The sequence below is a fragment of the Notamacropus eugenii genome, chromosome 1 (genome assembly GCF_028372415.1).
Source record: "Notamacropus eugenii isolate mMacEug1 chromosome 1, mMacEug1.pri_v2, whole genome shotgun sequence".
NCBI classification, from domain to species: domain Eukaryota; kingdom Metazoa; phylum Chordata; class Mammalia; order Diprotodontia; family Macropodidae; genus Notamacropus; species Notamacropus eugenii.
The window spans coordinates 178173172-178188365 of record NC_092872.1 but is presented as its reverse complement, the minus strand read 5'-3'; the positions used below and the strand labels follow the sequence as shown (position 1 = coordinate 178188365).

The following is a 15194-nucleotide window of genomic DNA, read 5'->3' as shown; positions in this document are numbered from 1 at the left end:
AAACATTTTAGATTATAAAGCTTTTAAAAAATTATGCATTAAAAAAGTATGCATTTAAAATACTGAAGAGATTTCTATATGGCTATTAATTCAGGAGCAAGCAAATGGACAGGTATCTTTAAATATCTCACTATATGATTTCTGGATTTGATTGTGGGAGTGGAAAAATGGGGGGGAAGGGTGTCTTTTCCATAGAAGATAAGCCCCTCACAGATAGAAACAGATGTAGGATTGCACAAAGTAAGCACTTACGGTTTTCTGAATTAAACGTTGGCACCTAGTATGTTACAGGATGTGGAAGCTGAACTGAAGGTAGATAATGTGAGCATCTGAGAAGGGCTGGTGGAACAGGCTTGTCTATAAGAGCAGTCTATGAGCAGCAAGCACATATTATGGGGGGGAAGCAGTTGTAGGAATCTTCAGAAGATCCACAGAGGATGCAGACTATTTTCTTTAGTGTAATATTTTGTTTTATGGTTTCTCCCATTCATTTTAATTCTTCTATTCAACATGACTATGGTGAAATTGTATTTAATAGGAATGTATGTGTAGAACCTATATAAGATTGCAAGTAGTCTCAGAGAGGGAGTGGGGAGGGATAGGGGAAGGAAGCGGAGGAAGGAGAAAAAATGTAAGATATGTGGAAGTGATTATAGAATACTGAAAACAAATAAAATAATAATTAAAAAAAAAAGATCCACAGAGGATGTAAGTCCACTAGAGAACTTGGACTCAGGCCCTATCGCAGGGTGTTATTTTAGGTCCTTTGTTGTGATTGTACTCTATGTGTATTCCTGCTGGAGACAATCACCAACTCTATATGTATTTTAAATGCACTTTGGTGTCCCTGCTAAAGGAAAAAGCAAAAGGGTTTGAGGAATGTGACACTTTATTCTTACCTAATAGAAAAAATGAAAAATTTCTAGACTGCACGGAAGAAATAATGAAAAAACTAAACAAACCAGGAAGCTATTCCTACACAGGAGGTGGAAGGAAATTAAACCAATGTCATTTAGTTGTAGGATAGAAGAATGTGTCACAGAGGAAAGATGTAGATGCTAGAAAAGCTGAAACTTTGAAGAGTACCACTGTATAAAGTCATGAGATTCTTCCCAAAGGAGGTGGACCTGGACCTTCTGAGGAAAAGGCATTCCATGCTCCAAAGAACAATAAGGAATATTCACTGGAACCAACAGCTACAAACCCAGGACTGGGCCACAAGGGAAATTAGTAGTGAAAGTTTTTAGGAAATCCAAAGATGGAGTGATATTTGTCTGCTACAGAGTACAGAGAGAGCCATATAACACAACAAAAGATATGCCTTCTTCTGAGAAGATACAGCCTAGATGTAACTAAGATGTATCAAATCTGCCAACGACTACTTCTTCAATACATATTAATGAGGATAGCATCGGAAAGCCAGAAAGAATATTTAGGGATTATAAAGTTCTTGGTAAAAAAACTGGGGGGAGGGGAGGCGGGAAGCAGGGGAGGGTGCCAGAGTTGGAGCATTAATCAACTTTTCTCTTTGAAAAGAAAAAGAAGCATATTGGAAAAAAAAAATAGCTGTTAAACAAAAGAAAAGCATTTCATTTTCTCATCTATGTGTTAAAACAACAGAGTGATGGAATCTTGGCCAGGGTCAAAGAAACCTATATTTGATGGAGACTTGCTGATCTCATCAAGAAAGGTTGAAACTGAAAAGAAAGATAAATCTCTCTCTATAACTGATATCATATAGAAGACAAATACCTCTACATAACTATAATTATTGAATGGCAATAGGTATGACAAAGAAAACAGAATAATGGTAGAGAATATGCCCCAGTAATTTACAGAAGGTACTGGATAAAGTACTGAACTTGGAATTAGGAAAACCCAAGTTCAAATCCTAACTTAGTAACTTACTAGCTGTATGACTCTGGACAAGTCACTTAACCTCTGCTAGTCTCAGTTCCCTTGCTGGTAAAATGAAATAATAGTACCTCCCTTACAAGTTTGTTATGAGGATCAAATGAAATAATAAATGTAAAGCTCATTGCAAACTTTAAGGCCTTAGATGTACCAAAATATATCAGATGAATACTTTTAAAAAGTGAACAGGAAATTTTAGTACAAGCAGAAAAATATAATCTTGGATGACTAAGACTTAATGGGATAAGACTTACAACCAGAGCATGGCAATAGAGTGGCATATCTTATTTAAAAGAAACAGATCTGATAGAAAAAAAAGAATGTAGGATTATATGACAAAAATATATACATATTCTTGGATGGAAACCTATGAACCTGAAATAGGGAAGGATATTTAAATGCAGATAAAATGAGAACTACAGAATACACTACCTACCTCATGACCACAAGGGAGAAATGGATGATGAGTTCTCAATTTATGACAGATGCAAGATTTAGGTCTTATTGGGAGCTTTCATTCCCTAGATATCTAATGAAAGCTGACCATTCAATTATCCAATGACCTTCTCTATTGACAATTTCATTTTTCAAAAGGAAGAAACTGCAGTGAGAAGAACTGCTGACTGGATGTAATTCTCACCTACAAGAAAGAACTAGTTGATTTCAGGAATTAATGGGAATTGAGGGAGAAAGTGACCCTGTTGAATCAGAATTGTGATTACCAAGGAGGGCAGCTCTAGACATGGTCCAAATTATACCTTAAAGTTTAAGAAAGCAGATTTCAAAAAGTTCCCGGCAAAATCAGGTCTGGTATGATGGCCTGACTCTAAAACAGGAATTCTATATCAACTTCTAGGTCTGTATCCCAAAGAAATAGTAAAAATGGGAAAAGAACCCACATGAACAAAAATATGTATAGCAGCTCTATTTGTGGGGGTCAAGAACTGGACATAGAGGGGATGTCCATCAATTGGGGAATGGCTGAATAAGTTGTGGTGTATGAATGTAGAAGAATACTAAAGAAATGATGAGCAGGCAGATTTTAGAAAAATCTGGAAAGACCTACATGAACTGATGGTGAGCGAAGTGAGCAGAACCAGGAGAATGTTGTACACAGTAACAGCAACATTGTGCAATGACTGATTTTGATAGACTTAGCTCTTCTCAGTCATTCAAGGATCTAAGACAACTCCAAAAGACTCATGATGGAAAATGCTGTCCTCATAAAAAGAACTATGGAGTCTGAATGCAGATCAAAGCATACTATTTGCTCTCTATTTTTTTGTTTTTTCTTTCTCACATTTCTCCCATTGGTTCTAATTTTTCTTTACAACATGACTAATGTGAAAATATGTTTAATATGAATGTATATATAGAGCCTCTATCAGATTGCATGCTATCTTGGGAAGGGGGAGAAAATTTAGAACTCAGAATCTTATGGAAGTAAGTGTTGAAAACTAAAAATGAATTATTTTTAAAAAAACGCAGAAATTCTTAACCTTTTATCTCAAGAACACCTTTGGTAATCTGGTGAAACCAATAGATTCCTTTTCAGAATAACAATTTCAAATGCATAAAATAACATACACAGGATTACAAAGGAAAGCAATAGATTTAAATATATATATATATGTATATGTGTGTATAGAGGTATGTATATGTGTGTATTTATTTCATGGACCCCAGTTTAAGAACTCCAGTTTTAAAAGAAAAAACCACTGCCCAAGGGGGATAGGAAAAGGAGTCTGATAACAAAACTGATGGCACGATCCCAACGAGGAAGGAATGGGGGAGGGGAGGCAGAAAAAGAGAGAGATGTGGTTGCACAGGGACTGTTCTCTGGAGCCCAGATCTTAAAACCACATATATACATTATGGAAGCAATTTACATAACCCAGGACAACTACAAATGACTAACACCAAGCAAAGGCATTTGAATCATGTCAAGAAGACCAAAGACAAGAATGAGTTAAGACTTACAGAAAATGTTAAGAACAAAAAGGGCTTTGTAAAAGCAATGTCTGAAGAAAAAAAAACAAGGAAAGCCTAAGTCCAATTCATCAATGAGAAAGAATTAATTCTACTCCTCAAGGAGAATGATCTACTGATTTTTTTAAAAGAAATTAAAACTCAAGATAAATGAAGCAACAGAGCTGAATTACATTAAAGGATGCTGAAAAAACTGCAGAAGTAATCCATGTACCAACACTAGCAATCTTTAACAAATGATGAAAAGAGGGGATGGACCAATGTCCCAATCTTCAAAATTGATTAGAAGACAGATTTTACACACTATAGGCTGGTGAGTTTAATATTTATTCTCAAAAAATTCCATACCTAAATGTTAAAAGTGAAGTAGTCACAAGAAAACAGTATGGGTTCATTAAGAACAAGTAATGTCAATCTAACCTCCTTTCGCCTTCTGACAGGGTTATTAGACTGGCAGAACAGGAAAATCTGTTAAGACACAGTATATCTAAATTTCAGCAAGTTAAACTTAACAAAATCTCTTGAGATCTCCTTATAGGAAAAATGGAGAAACATGGGCTGGATGGCAATGTTGGAATGATGGAATCATAACAGGTTGAATTAACGAACTCAAAGAACGGACAAGTGAGCTACCTGGCTGTTTTGTTTGACATTTTTGGCAGTGCCTTGGGAAGATCTATTTGGCATGCAGATCAAAGTTACAGATGACAAAGCTGAAAGGGACAGCTAACATGGACAAAAGATTCAAGAGATAAAAGACTCAGCTGACTTAATAGACTGTCTCTAACAAGAGCTCATTTAATAAGGATAAATATAAAGACTGGCACTTAAAATTTAAAAACCATTTGCAAAAAGATATGGCTAGATAGCAGTTCATGTGCAAAAGACTTAGGAGTTCTTATCAACTCCCTGCTAAATTAGAGTCAATAGAGAGACAGATCTGCCAAAAAAAGCTAATTTGATCTTAGGCTAGCTACATTAGTAGAAGTATATTGTCCAGAACAAGAGCATTTATGTTCTGATTAAATGATATCTAGATATTGTGTTCAGTTCTGAGTACCAAATAAGGGACATTAACAAACTATAACATGTCTAGTGGAGGATAACCAAGATTCCAAGGGGACCAAAAACCATGCTACATAAGGCAAATAAGTTGAAAGAAATAAAGATGCTTGACTTGAGGAAAGAATGATTTAACAGGGAAATATATCTGAAGAACCATGAAATGAAAGAAAAATTAAATTATTCTCTGTGGTTCCAGAATGCAGACATAGAACCTAAGAGGTGGAAGTTACAGAAGCATATTTCAGCTCAACTGACTAAGGAAGAACTTCCTAAGAATAAGAATTATTCAAAAACAGAATGTGCTACCTCATAAGGTAGATAGGGCCCTGTATGTAGAAGTGTTTAAGCAGAGACTGGATAAGCATTTGCTCAAGATCTTGTAGAATGAAGGAGTCAGACATAGCCTGCAGGCTGCATGCAGCCCACAATACTTCCAAGTGTGTTTCAAATCAGATTAAAATGTAGTTCCTATCTGACTTTAATATGCTGATATAGTAATAAAAAAGTAAACATGCATGGTTTTTTAAGTCCATATGTGGCTTCTGTATGGTTCAGAAGTAGCCCCCATTTCCATTTAAGTTTGACACCATTGATACAGGTCAAATTAAACTTGTAGGAATCATTCCAAATCTGGCTTACACCTAACTTAGAAGAAAAGTTGGATAGGATCATCACAGGTTTCCCCCAAATAATTTCTAAAAACAACAAAGGAAGAAAACTAGCTATGGTATTAGATTTTTATATTTCTTCTACATTAATGACAAATAGACCATTGTAAGTCCAAAATACAAAACAAAGATATAGCTCAGTCCACCACTGTTATAGTTCACTCAATAAACCTTAACTGTACTATGTGTATTTTTATGTGCAATATGCTCTGCAAAAAAATACCAAACCAAACATGACATAGTACCTGCTTCCAATAAACTTCTATTCTACTGGCAGGGTCTACCATATACACATATGAATAAATACGAGACAGTCTAATGAGTGGGGACGTCAGGGAAGACTTCATGAAAGAGGTGGAGCTTTTGATGAGCCTTGATAGAAGATAAGGATTCCAAGAGGCAGAGATGAGATCAGCCAAGGCAGGGGTGGAGATGGTCTGAGGGAAATCATGGAGATGAGAGATGGAATCTTGAGCTGGGGAACAGCTAGCACGCTAGTTTGGTGGTAATGTGGAGTAAATGAAGGGGAATAATATTAATCAGTCAACAAGCACTTGTTAAGTAAGTGCCTTACTGGGATACAAAAACAAGTGACATAAAATAAGTCTAGAGAGACAGGCTGGAGAGCTAAACTCTGAAGTATGTTAAATGCCAGGTTGAAGATTCAAAAAAAAAAAAATCCTAGTACAGACAATCTGGGAACCATTAAAGACTTTTCAAGGTAGAGAGTAGTAACGGTAAGAATTGTGCCTTATGAAGACTATTCTGGCAGCTCTGTGAAGGATAGATTAGAAGAGGGAGAGACTAGTAGCAGGGAAACCAATTAGGAAACTATTACAATAATCCAGATAAGATGTAATAAAAGTCTAGACTAGGATAGTATCATGGGACAGATATTTGAGATGTTGTGGAGGTAGAATCAACAAACTTGGTAATTAATTAGGATGGAGAATGAGAGATGGAAGAGTGAACCACGAATATATATGTAGATTTAGCAACAGGGAGACAGAATTGAGTGAAGCAGAAGGATTAAGTCTGTAAACAGTACATACTCTGGAAATGAGAAGAAAAAGGGGAGAAGACACAGAAACTTTTTCATAGAGAGGTAACCCCAGATTTTGTGGCTTCTACAACCATTTCAGGCATGGTCCCTGCTGTGAAACTCTCACATCTTCCATTGTCTCTCATTTTTCTGCAAATGTATGTCACCCTGAGAGTAATTCTTTTTGACTGATTTTGGATTAAATATTGTTTGTCAAGAGAGTTAGGGGATGAACTAGTCAGCAGAGACCAGAACACATGAACAGAAATGGAGAAAAGGAAGGTTTTCTGAGATCATACTGTATCATATAAATTCTTAAATCTTTAGTCATTCTATCCAATTTTACTTCAAATCAGTATAGATCACAAATAAGAAGGCAGAACTCCAATGGACAACTAAGAACCTAGGAATTTATTGGAAATTTCTGCTTCCTAGTAGCCATGAGTGCCAACTTTGTAGTATACTACATGGATAAAATAAAAAACTTCATTCTAAAAATATGGATTATCCTCATACACCAAGGAGGTCACTGACAAAAGAAAGCCTCCACAAACAGTAAAGTATTTATAGTAGCACTCTTTGTGGTAGCAAAGAACTGGAAATGAAACAGGAGTCCATCAACTGGGGAATGGCTCAACAAAGTATGGGATGTGAAAGTAATTGAATATTACTATGCTCTAATAAACAACACATATGATGAATATGGAGAAGTATAGGAAGACTTCACAAATTTACATAAAGTGAAGTAGCCAGAGGCAGGAAAACAATACTGTATACACCATGAGTACAACAATGTAAATGGAAAGAACAATTACCAAAAAACAATCAAAACCAAATATTTCAAAATTACAAAGGACAACCTTTGCTGTAAAGAGACATAAGAAGACAAATCTTCTCACCACTTCCTTGACAGGGTGACGTATCCATAAGTGTGGATAACTGCATATAATGTCAGATTTCTTTTCAATATGTAATTGGTTTTGTTGAATTTTTTTTCTCTTCTTCCCCCCCTTTAAAAAAAATTCTTTATTATAAGCATTGGCTCTCTAGTAGGAACTAGAAGTAAGGATATAGGAAGAAATTTAGGCAATACAAAAACAAAAAAATATCAGTAATGTGTTATACACATATATAAGATTTTTATTGATATCTTTTGTTTTTACCTTGACTAATCAAAGGATGTGTGATTAAGATCACAAAGTAAATGATCTAGAGGAAAAATTCTGAATAAACAGCAGACTTGGGTCCACATCCAGTAATGTAGAGTAGTAAAGGGTATAGATTTTGAGTCAGAAGATGCAAGTTCAAATCTTGCCTCTGCCACTTACTACCTGTGTGACCTCAGAGAGATCAGGTATACTTCAGTTTCCTCATTTGTAAAATAAGAGGTTTGTACTAAATGACTTCTAAGGTACCTTTCAATTCTAAATCTGTCATCCTATGATCCCTACGTAACCATTTCAATGCAGTGTTGGGTTCAACAAAGAACATGGATTATTGTTGAAATCATTATCACTGAAAATGGAAATGGACTAACCAAAAGCTCTTAATTCACAAAGATCTAAATAAGATTTCCTAGTCCAATCCATTAGAGAGCCCGAGGGAGCTGGGGACAGATATAATATTAATTTTTAAACAAGAAAAATAGGAAGAAGAGAGTCTATTGACAATAAAGCATTATGAAACATTTTAATTAAGAGTTCCATAAAAATAGTAGTTTTAGGAGACACAGTAATTAAAAATGGAGAGGAATAATCTGAAATAATAAACTAAGAGGCACTTCAAAGTCCTACCTTTGTTACATAGCCTCTTGGAGACTGTTCTTAAAGGCTAACTTTACTCTTTGACCCAGAAATATCCCCAAAGAGATCATAAAAATGGGAAAAGGAATACCACAAACAAAAACATTTCTAGCAGATCTTTTTGTGGTAGCCAAGAACAGGAAATTGAAGGAATGCTTATCAACTGGGCAATGGCTGAACAAGCTGTGGTACATGAATGTAATGTAACGTAATGAATGTAATGGCAGAACAAGTTGTGCTATAAAAAATTATGAGCAGGCAGATTTCAGAAAAACCAGATTTATTATGAACTGATGGTGAGTGAAGTGAGCAGAACCAGGAGAATGTTGTATGCAGTAACAGCCACATTGTGTGATGACTGACTTTGACAGACTTAGCTCTTCTCAGTAATGCAAGGATCTAAAACAACTCCAAAACTCATGATAGAAAATGCTGTCTACATCCAGAGAAAGAACTATGGGGTCGGAATGCAGATCGAAGCAGACTATTTGCTCTCTTCTTTTGTTTTGTTTTTCTTTCTCATGGTTCCTCCCATTCATTCGAATTTTTCTGTACAACATGACTAATGTGAAAATATGTTTAATAAGGATGTCTATGTAGAGCCTATCTATATCAGACTGCGCACCGTCTTGGAGAAGAGAGGGAGGTGAAGAAAATTTAAAACTTATGGAAAGGAATGTTGAAAACTAAAAATAAATAAATATATATTATTATTTTTTTTTTTTAAAAAGATACAGGGCCTCTGGGGCTCTGGAGAGGACAGCTATCAAGGCTGCAATTTCTAACAAGTCATTACTAGCTATTAACTTTCAGCTAGGCTCTCTGAAGGAAACAGAGGCAGGCTCCCAAAGGAGTGAAATATATATTAGTTATTTAAAACCTTTGGTTTTTTTCCCCACTAAGATTATTAGTTCAGTGCAATTCTAGACTTTAAAAAAAGAAAGAAAAAGAACTTTTACCTGAGTACCACTACAATTGGGCTTTCACTTCCAGTTACTACCATGAGTCCTTTCCAGATCATTAAAGCTGAGGAGACAATCATCCCAAAGTTGAGGACTTGATAATATAGCTGTAAAAAAAAAAAAAGATGAGATTAGTCATAGCTGTGCCTATGAAAGAAGATTATCCAGTATCCACGATACAATTTCAAAGAGTTCCCAAGCAGTTGCCTTCTGTAGGCCATTGAAGTTAAAAGATTTCCCTAAAAATGGCTAGTATCATGTGTTTTTTTGGCCTAGTTTTTCTCCCTGAAGATTCTTTCTTTCTAGTCTTACATACTCTCCTCCACTTTTTATCATCCATTTAAAACAGTAGCTCCCTAATCCAGTCTCTCTGCTTCCAATCTTTGCTAATTCCAAATTTTTACTGCCAGATTAAACTTTCATCAGGTCACTAATGGATTCCAGGACAAAGCATAAGGTTCAGCATTCACAACCCTCCTGAACCCTACCATTTCGACCTTTATCTCCTACCAGTACTCTATATGAATTTTTTTAGGTGACTCAGTGGATATGGCATTGAACCTAGAGAATGGAACTGATTTCAACCTAGCCTTAGACACTTACTAGATGTGTGACCCCGGGCAAGTTACTTAACCTCTCTCAGCCTTAGTTTCTTCATCCGTAAGATGGGAATAATAATAGCACCTCACTCCCCCTTTGTTGTGATGACAAAATAAGAATACTTATCAAAAAAATACAAAACTGTAAAATTTTATAAACCTTAAAGTCCTTTACAAATGCTATTATTACTTCAAGCAGACTGAGTTTCCTATGCCCCAAGCACACCCCAAGTATATAGCTCAAACTTTGTGCTAATTATCCTCTAAAGTTGGAATACTCTGTGTCCCATATGGCTTACGTCAATAATACCTGACACTTTCACAATGCTTTACAGTTTTCTAGGTATGTTCAGATGCATCATCTCATTTGACTCTCACGACAATCAGTTACTTCTGGGAAGCCTTTTCAGAACATCCCAGGTCAACAATCTTTCCTCTCTTGGTCATTTAATGTCTAACACTTCTTTCACACTTAATCCTAGAACTCAGGAGCTGGAAGGGATCTTAGTGATTACCTAATTCCCTTAGATAACTAGTCCCTGTCCAATTCCCTTAATTTTATAAATAAGGAAACTGAGGTTCAGCAAGTTAAATAATTTGCCCACAATCCACAAAGTTTTTTAGTAGTAGATTTTGAAATAGCGTCCTGACTTCCAGAGTGGTACTTTTCCTTACTCATTGCATCACATACACAACTGTTTGATTTTGTATATTTAGAAGGTGCAGGAAGCACATGTGACTGGCTTCTTATAGGGCCCAGGCAAACACCATGCAGGTCCAGGCAGTAAATGCACTGTTTATAATGATGATTATTAATTATAGGTTATGGATGATATATACACCATTGGTGTTCCCATAAATGTTAATGATTACAAAATACCAGCTAAATTTCATCTGTTTTCAGTAATACAACTATTTTCCTAAAGAGGTGTTGAATAAATGAACTGAACAACATGTAAGAATCCCAAATTTATAATGTTGCCAATTAAAAAAAAAATCCTGGCTTGCTAAGGTTGGTTCTCAAAAAGAAGCTCTTGTAAAATCATAGATGCCCTCTTATAAGATCTCTTGCATGACTGTTTTTTAATTGTCATTTAATTTTTCATGAACATATGTGTAATCTCAACTGAACCCCAGAGCCAAGTAGAAACTGCATTTTCATTCTCTATAACTCCTCCTACAGCATGTGACACTAGTACAAACACAGCCTGTACTCAAGTGGTATTGGAACTCCACTGCTCAGGAGCTGGAAGTAACTGTAAGGACAATCTTGTCTAATCCCCTTACGTTGCAGGTGAAGAAACTGAGACTCATGAGTTAAGAGACTTGCTTATGGAAGGAAGGATGATAATGAGAATTGGCAACAAGTGGCAAGGAGGTCAGGTGGTTTCTGGATGATTACCATTATGGTACCATTAGGTCACTTTTCAGCTTAGATCACTTTTCTTCGCCTTTCAGGCCAGCCCACCTATGAATTCCAGGCATTATATGTGTAGTCTGTTTAACATTAATAATTAATCTATTAACAAGTATTTATTAGCCCCTATCCTAGTAAGATGTAAATTATGCATAAAAGGGATAACCTACCCACAAAGAGCTTACTAACTAGTTGGGGAGACCAGATATATGTCATGAAATAATTAGGGGAAAAAAGACCACATAAAGGCATATAGTACAGTCATTAAGTATAAGTCAATTGGAGATGGAAGAAATCAACATACGCTAGGCAATCGGAGTGAGAGTTGGGACTTGAACTGGGGCCTAAAGAACTAGCAGACTTTTCAGATTGCTTTATGCTCTAAACTGTTGATTCTGTGACATGTGCACAGGTAGAGAAAAAGATAGAGGGCATTTCTGTATGCTACTGGATGAGTACACTGGAGGAGTGGGGTAAGAAGAAAGGACAATAAGACAAGCCTTATTGGAGTAGAAGGTTTATGCTGGGTAGCAATGGCAGACAGATTTGGCTAGGTAAGATAGGGCCATAATACACAAATGACTTTAAGTGCTTGATCAAACTTAGATTTTACTTAAAGGGTAAATTAGGAAGCCATTGTAGGTTTCTTTCTTTCTTTTTTTTTTTTAATTTTTTTGAAATTAAATTATTTCATTTGTTTTCAGTGTTCTACAATCACTTCCACATATCTTAGATTTTTTTTCTTCCTCCTTCCTCCCTACTTCCTCCCTGAGATGGTGTACAATCTTATATAGGTTCTACACATACATTCCTATCAAATACATTTTCACCTTAGTCATGTTGCGTAGAAGAATTAAAATAAATGGAGAAATCATGAAAACAAAACAAAACACAAAAGAAAATGGTTTGCTTCATTCTGCAATTCAATTCCATAATTCTTTCTCCGGATGTGGAAGGCATTTTGCCTCAAGAGTCCATTGGGAATTTTTTAAGTCCTTGCATTGCAATGAAGTACTAAATCTATACTGTGGTTGTTGCTGAACAAAGTTCTCCTGGTTCTGCTCCTTTCACTCAGCATCAGATCATATAAGTCATTCCAGGCCTCTCTGAAGTCTTCTTGTTCATCATTTCCTATAGCACAATAGTATTTCATTACATTCATATACCACAATTTATTCAGCCATTCCCCAATTGATGGGCATCCCCTCAATTTCCAGTTTTTGGCCAGCACAAAGAGAGCTACTACAAATATTTTTGTACATGTGGGACCTTTTCCCATATCTATGATCTCTTTGGGATAGAGTCCTAGAAGCAACATAGCTGGGTCAGAGGATATGTACATTTTTGTAGCCCTTTGGACATAGTTCCAAATTGCTCTCCAGGATGGTTGGATCAGCTCACAGCTCCAACAATGAATTAGTGTTTTAAGTCTCCACATTTTCTCCAATATTACATGTTTCTGAATAAGGGAATAATGGAATGAAAGTGACTTTTTATATAGGTAGGACAGATTTGAATAGGATGTATTAGAGGCAGGAAAACCAGGTAAAAAGCAATCTTAGTAATGCAGGGGGTGACAAGATGAGGGACTGGGCAGAGATGGTGGCTATGAGAAAGAGAAGGAACAAATTCAGTTTAAGAAAGAGACAGATGGGAATAGGCCAAATAAATGCAATTAGGAATGTGTTAAGTTTTCAAGAAAAGCAAAACATTTGAGCAGCAAAGTTCGATAAGCAGCTAGAGCTCAAGTTCATTTATTCATTCATTCAGCATTTATTAAGATGGTTCAGGAGGAGAAGTGAGGCTGGTGACCTGCACAGCCCTCCCTCACTCAAAACAAAGTCAAGTGTAAGTCATGTCATCATTTCTGTGATGGCATAGTCTTCTTCGGCAACGAAGGATGAACATGATTAAGTGACTAATATGTGACAATCATTACGCTAGGACCTTGTCCTTGTCAAGGAGATGACATTCAGCTGAAGAGATCTTAGTTGAGAAAATGTGTGTGTGTTGTTCGTTCTTTTTTTCAAAGAAGACCAATGACATCTTGACTTGGGTGCTATCTTGACTTGCTTCTGAACTGGATTTTAAGTGAGGCAGCATTGCACAAAGTCATCAATCTTACTTTCTCTTTCAAAGTCACTGAAGTCCAGTGGCAAGACAAAAGCCAAGATGATCGGTGATGGCCCGGGGTGCAGTGGGGATGACCTTGGTGTCTTCCATGTCTGACCAAGCTCTAAGCGCTCCACATCATTAGCTTCAGTTGGAACAAACTATTCTCATTTGCCCATTCTGCCAGAGGAAGTCTTCACGTGTTTGGGATAAATACCCCCTTAACACACTGATGGGTCTGAGGCCCTCAACCTAAGTTAGCTGGTCTGCCAAGACAGTGTTGCCAGGGTGTGGCTGCTGCACAGCTTCTTGAAGCCACAGGTGAGTCAGGTAACAGGTGGACACCAAAGGTGGAAAGTAGCCCTGAAAAGCCCTCCCACCACAGGTGCTAATCCTCCCTGAACTACCTATCTGCTAATATATATACATATATATGTGTGTGTATACATATGTTATGTATGCATATACATATATACACACATATGCATATGTTACTATATATTTGGCATCAGGATTGAGATAATAAGTAGTTCAAGTTGAGCCCATGGGAGAGGGCAATTTTTCTCACGGGTATGCAGAACGCAGGGTAAGGGGGTGAAAGAAAGAAGAGGGAGAGAGGAAGGGAAGGGGGAAGAGAAAAAGAAAAAGAAGTAAGGAAAAAAGAGATGAAGATTAAAAATTCTATCACACAGTACACTTTATAGTCATTTAAAGTACAGAAGTGGGTCACTTCTCTATCTCTAGGATGACCCTAACCATCTGTAATCAGGGAAGAGCCCAAGAACCCTGTATTCTACAAATGTGATTTATTTTGTGTAGTAGGTGCTTTGAAAAAGTTGCACATAAACCATAGCCTGAACAAAACACATTACCCTGAAGAACCAGTCTTTTTTTAATGGTTTATTTCTTCCTTCCTTAATATTCTCTTCCTTTTCCTCAAAGGAGTCATAGGATACTCTAGTTCTAGAAGGCACCATAACAGATCATCTAAACTTCTTAGCTTAGAAATAAGGAAACTGGTTGGGGGGATGCTCATCAGTTGGGGAATGGTTGAAGAAATTATGGTATATGAATGTAATGGAATACTATTGCGCTATAGGAAATGATGAACAGGAAGACTTCAGAGAGGCCTGGAAAGACTTATAGGATCTGACGCTGAGTGAAAGGAGCAGAACCAGGAGAACTTTGTGTACAGCAATGACCACAGTGTGCGAGAGTTTTTTCTGGTAGACTTGGAACTTCATAGCAATGCAAGAACTTAAAAAAAATTCCCAATGGTCTTCTAAGGCAAAATGCTTTCCACATCCAGAGAAAAAACTATGGAATTCAATCGCAGAATGTAGCAGGTCATTTTTTTGTGTGTATATTACGTTTTGGTTAGTTATATGATTTCTCCCATTCAATTTAATTCTTCTACACAGCATGACTATAGTGAAAATGTATTTAATAAGAATGTTTGAGTAGAATCTAACTAAAATTGTATGCAACCTTGGGGAGGGAGGGGAGAGGTACGGGGGAGGGAGGGAAAAATAATAATCTAAGTTATATGGTAGTGATAGTAGAACACTAAAAATAAATAAAATTAATTTAAAAAAAAGAAGTAAGGAAACTGAGGTCCAGGTCT

General features: G+C 36.5%; 1 protein-coding gene across 3 annotated transcripts in view; it reads right to left on the bottom strand.

The window, feature by feature from the left end:
* The window catches only part of SEC11A (SEC11 homolog A, signal peptidase complex subunit), a 40936-nt gene that overhangs the window by 17640 nt on the left and 8102 nt on the right, over positions 1-15194 (bottom strand). For all 3 annotated transcript variants that reach the window (XM_072619896.1, XM_072619902.1, XM_072619910.1), the window contains exon 2: positions 9440-9549. In XM_072619896.1, coding sequence (XP_072475997.1) covers positions 9440-9549 — 110 coding nt within the window. The remainder of the gene's footprint in view (positions 1-9439; positions 9550-15194) is intronic.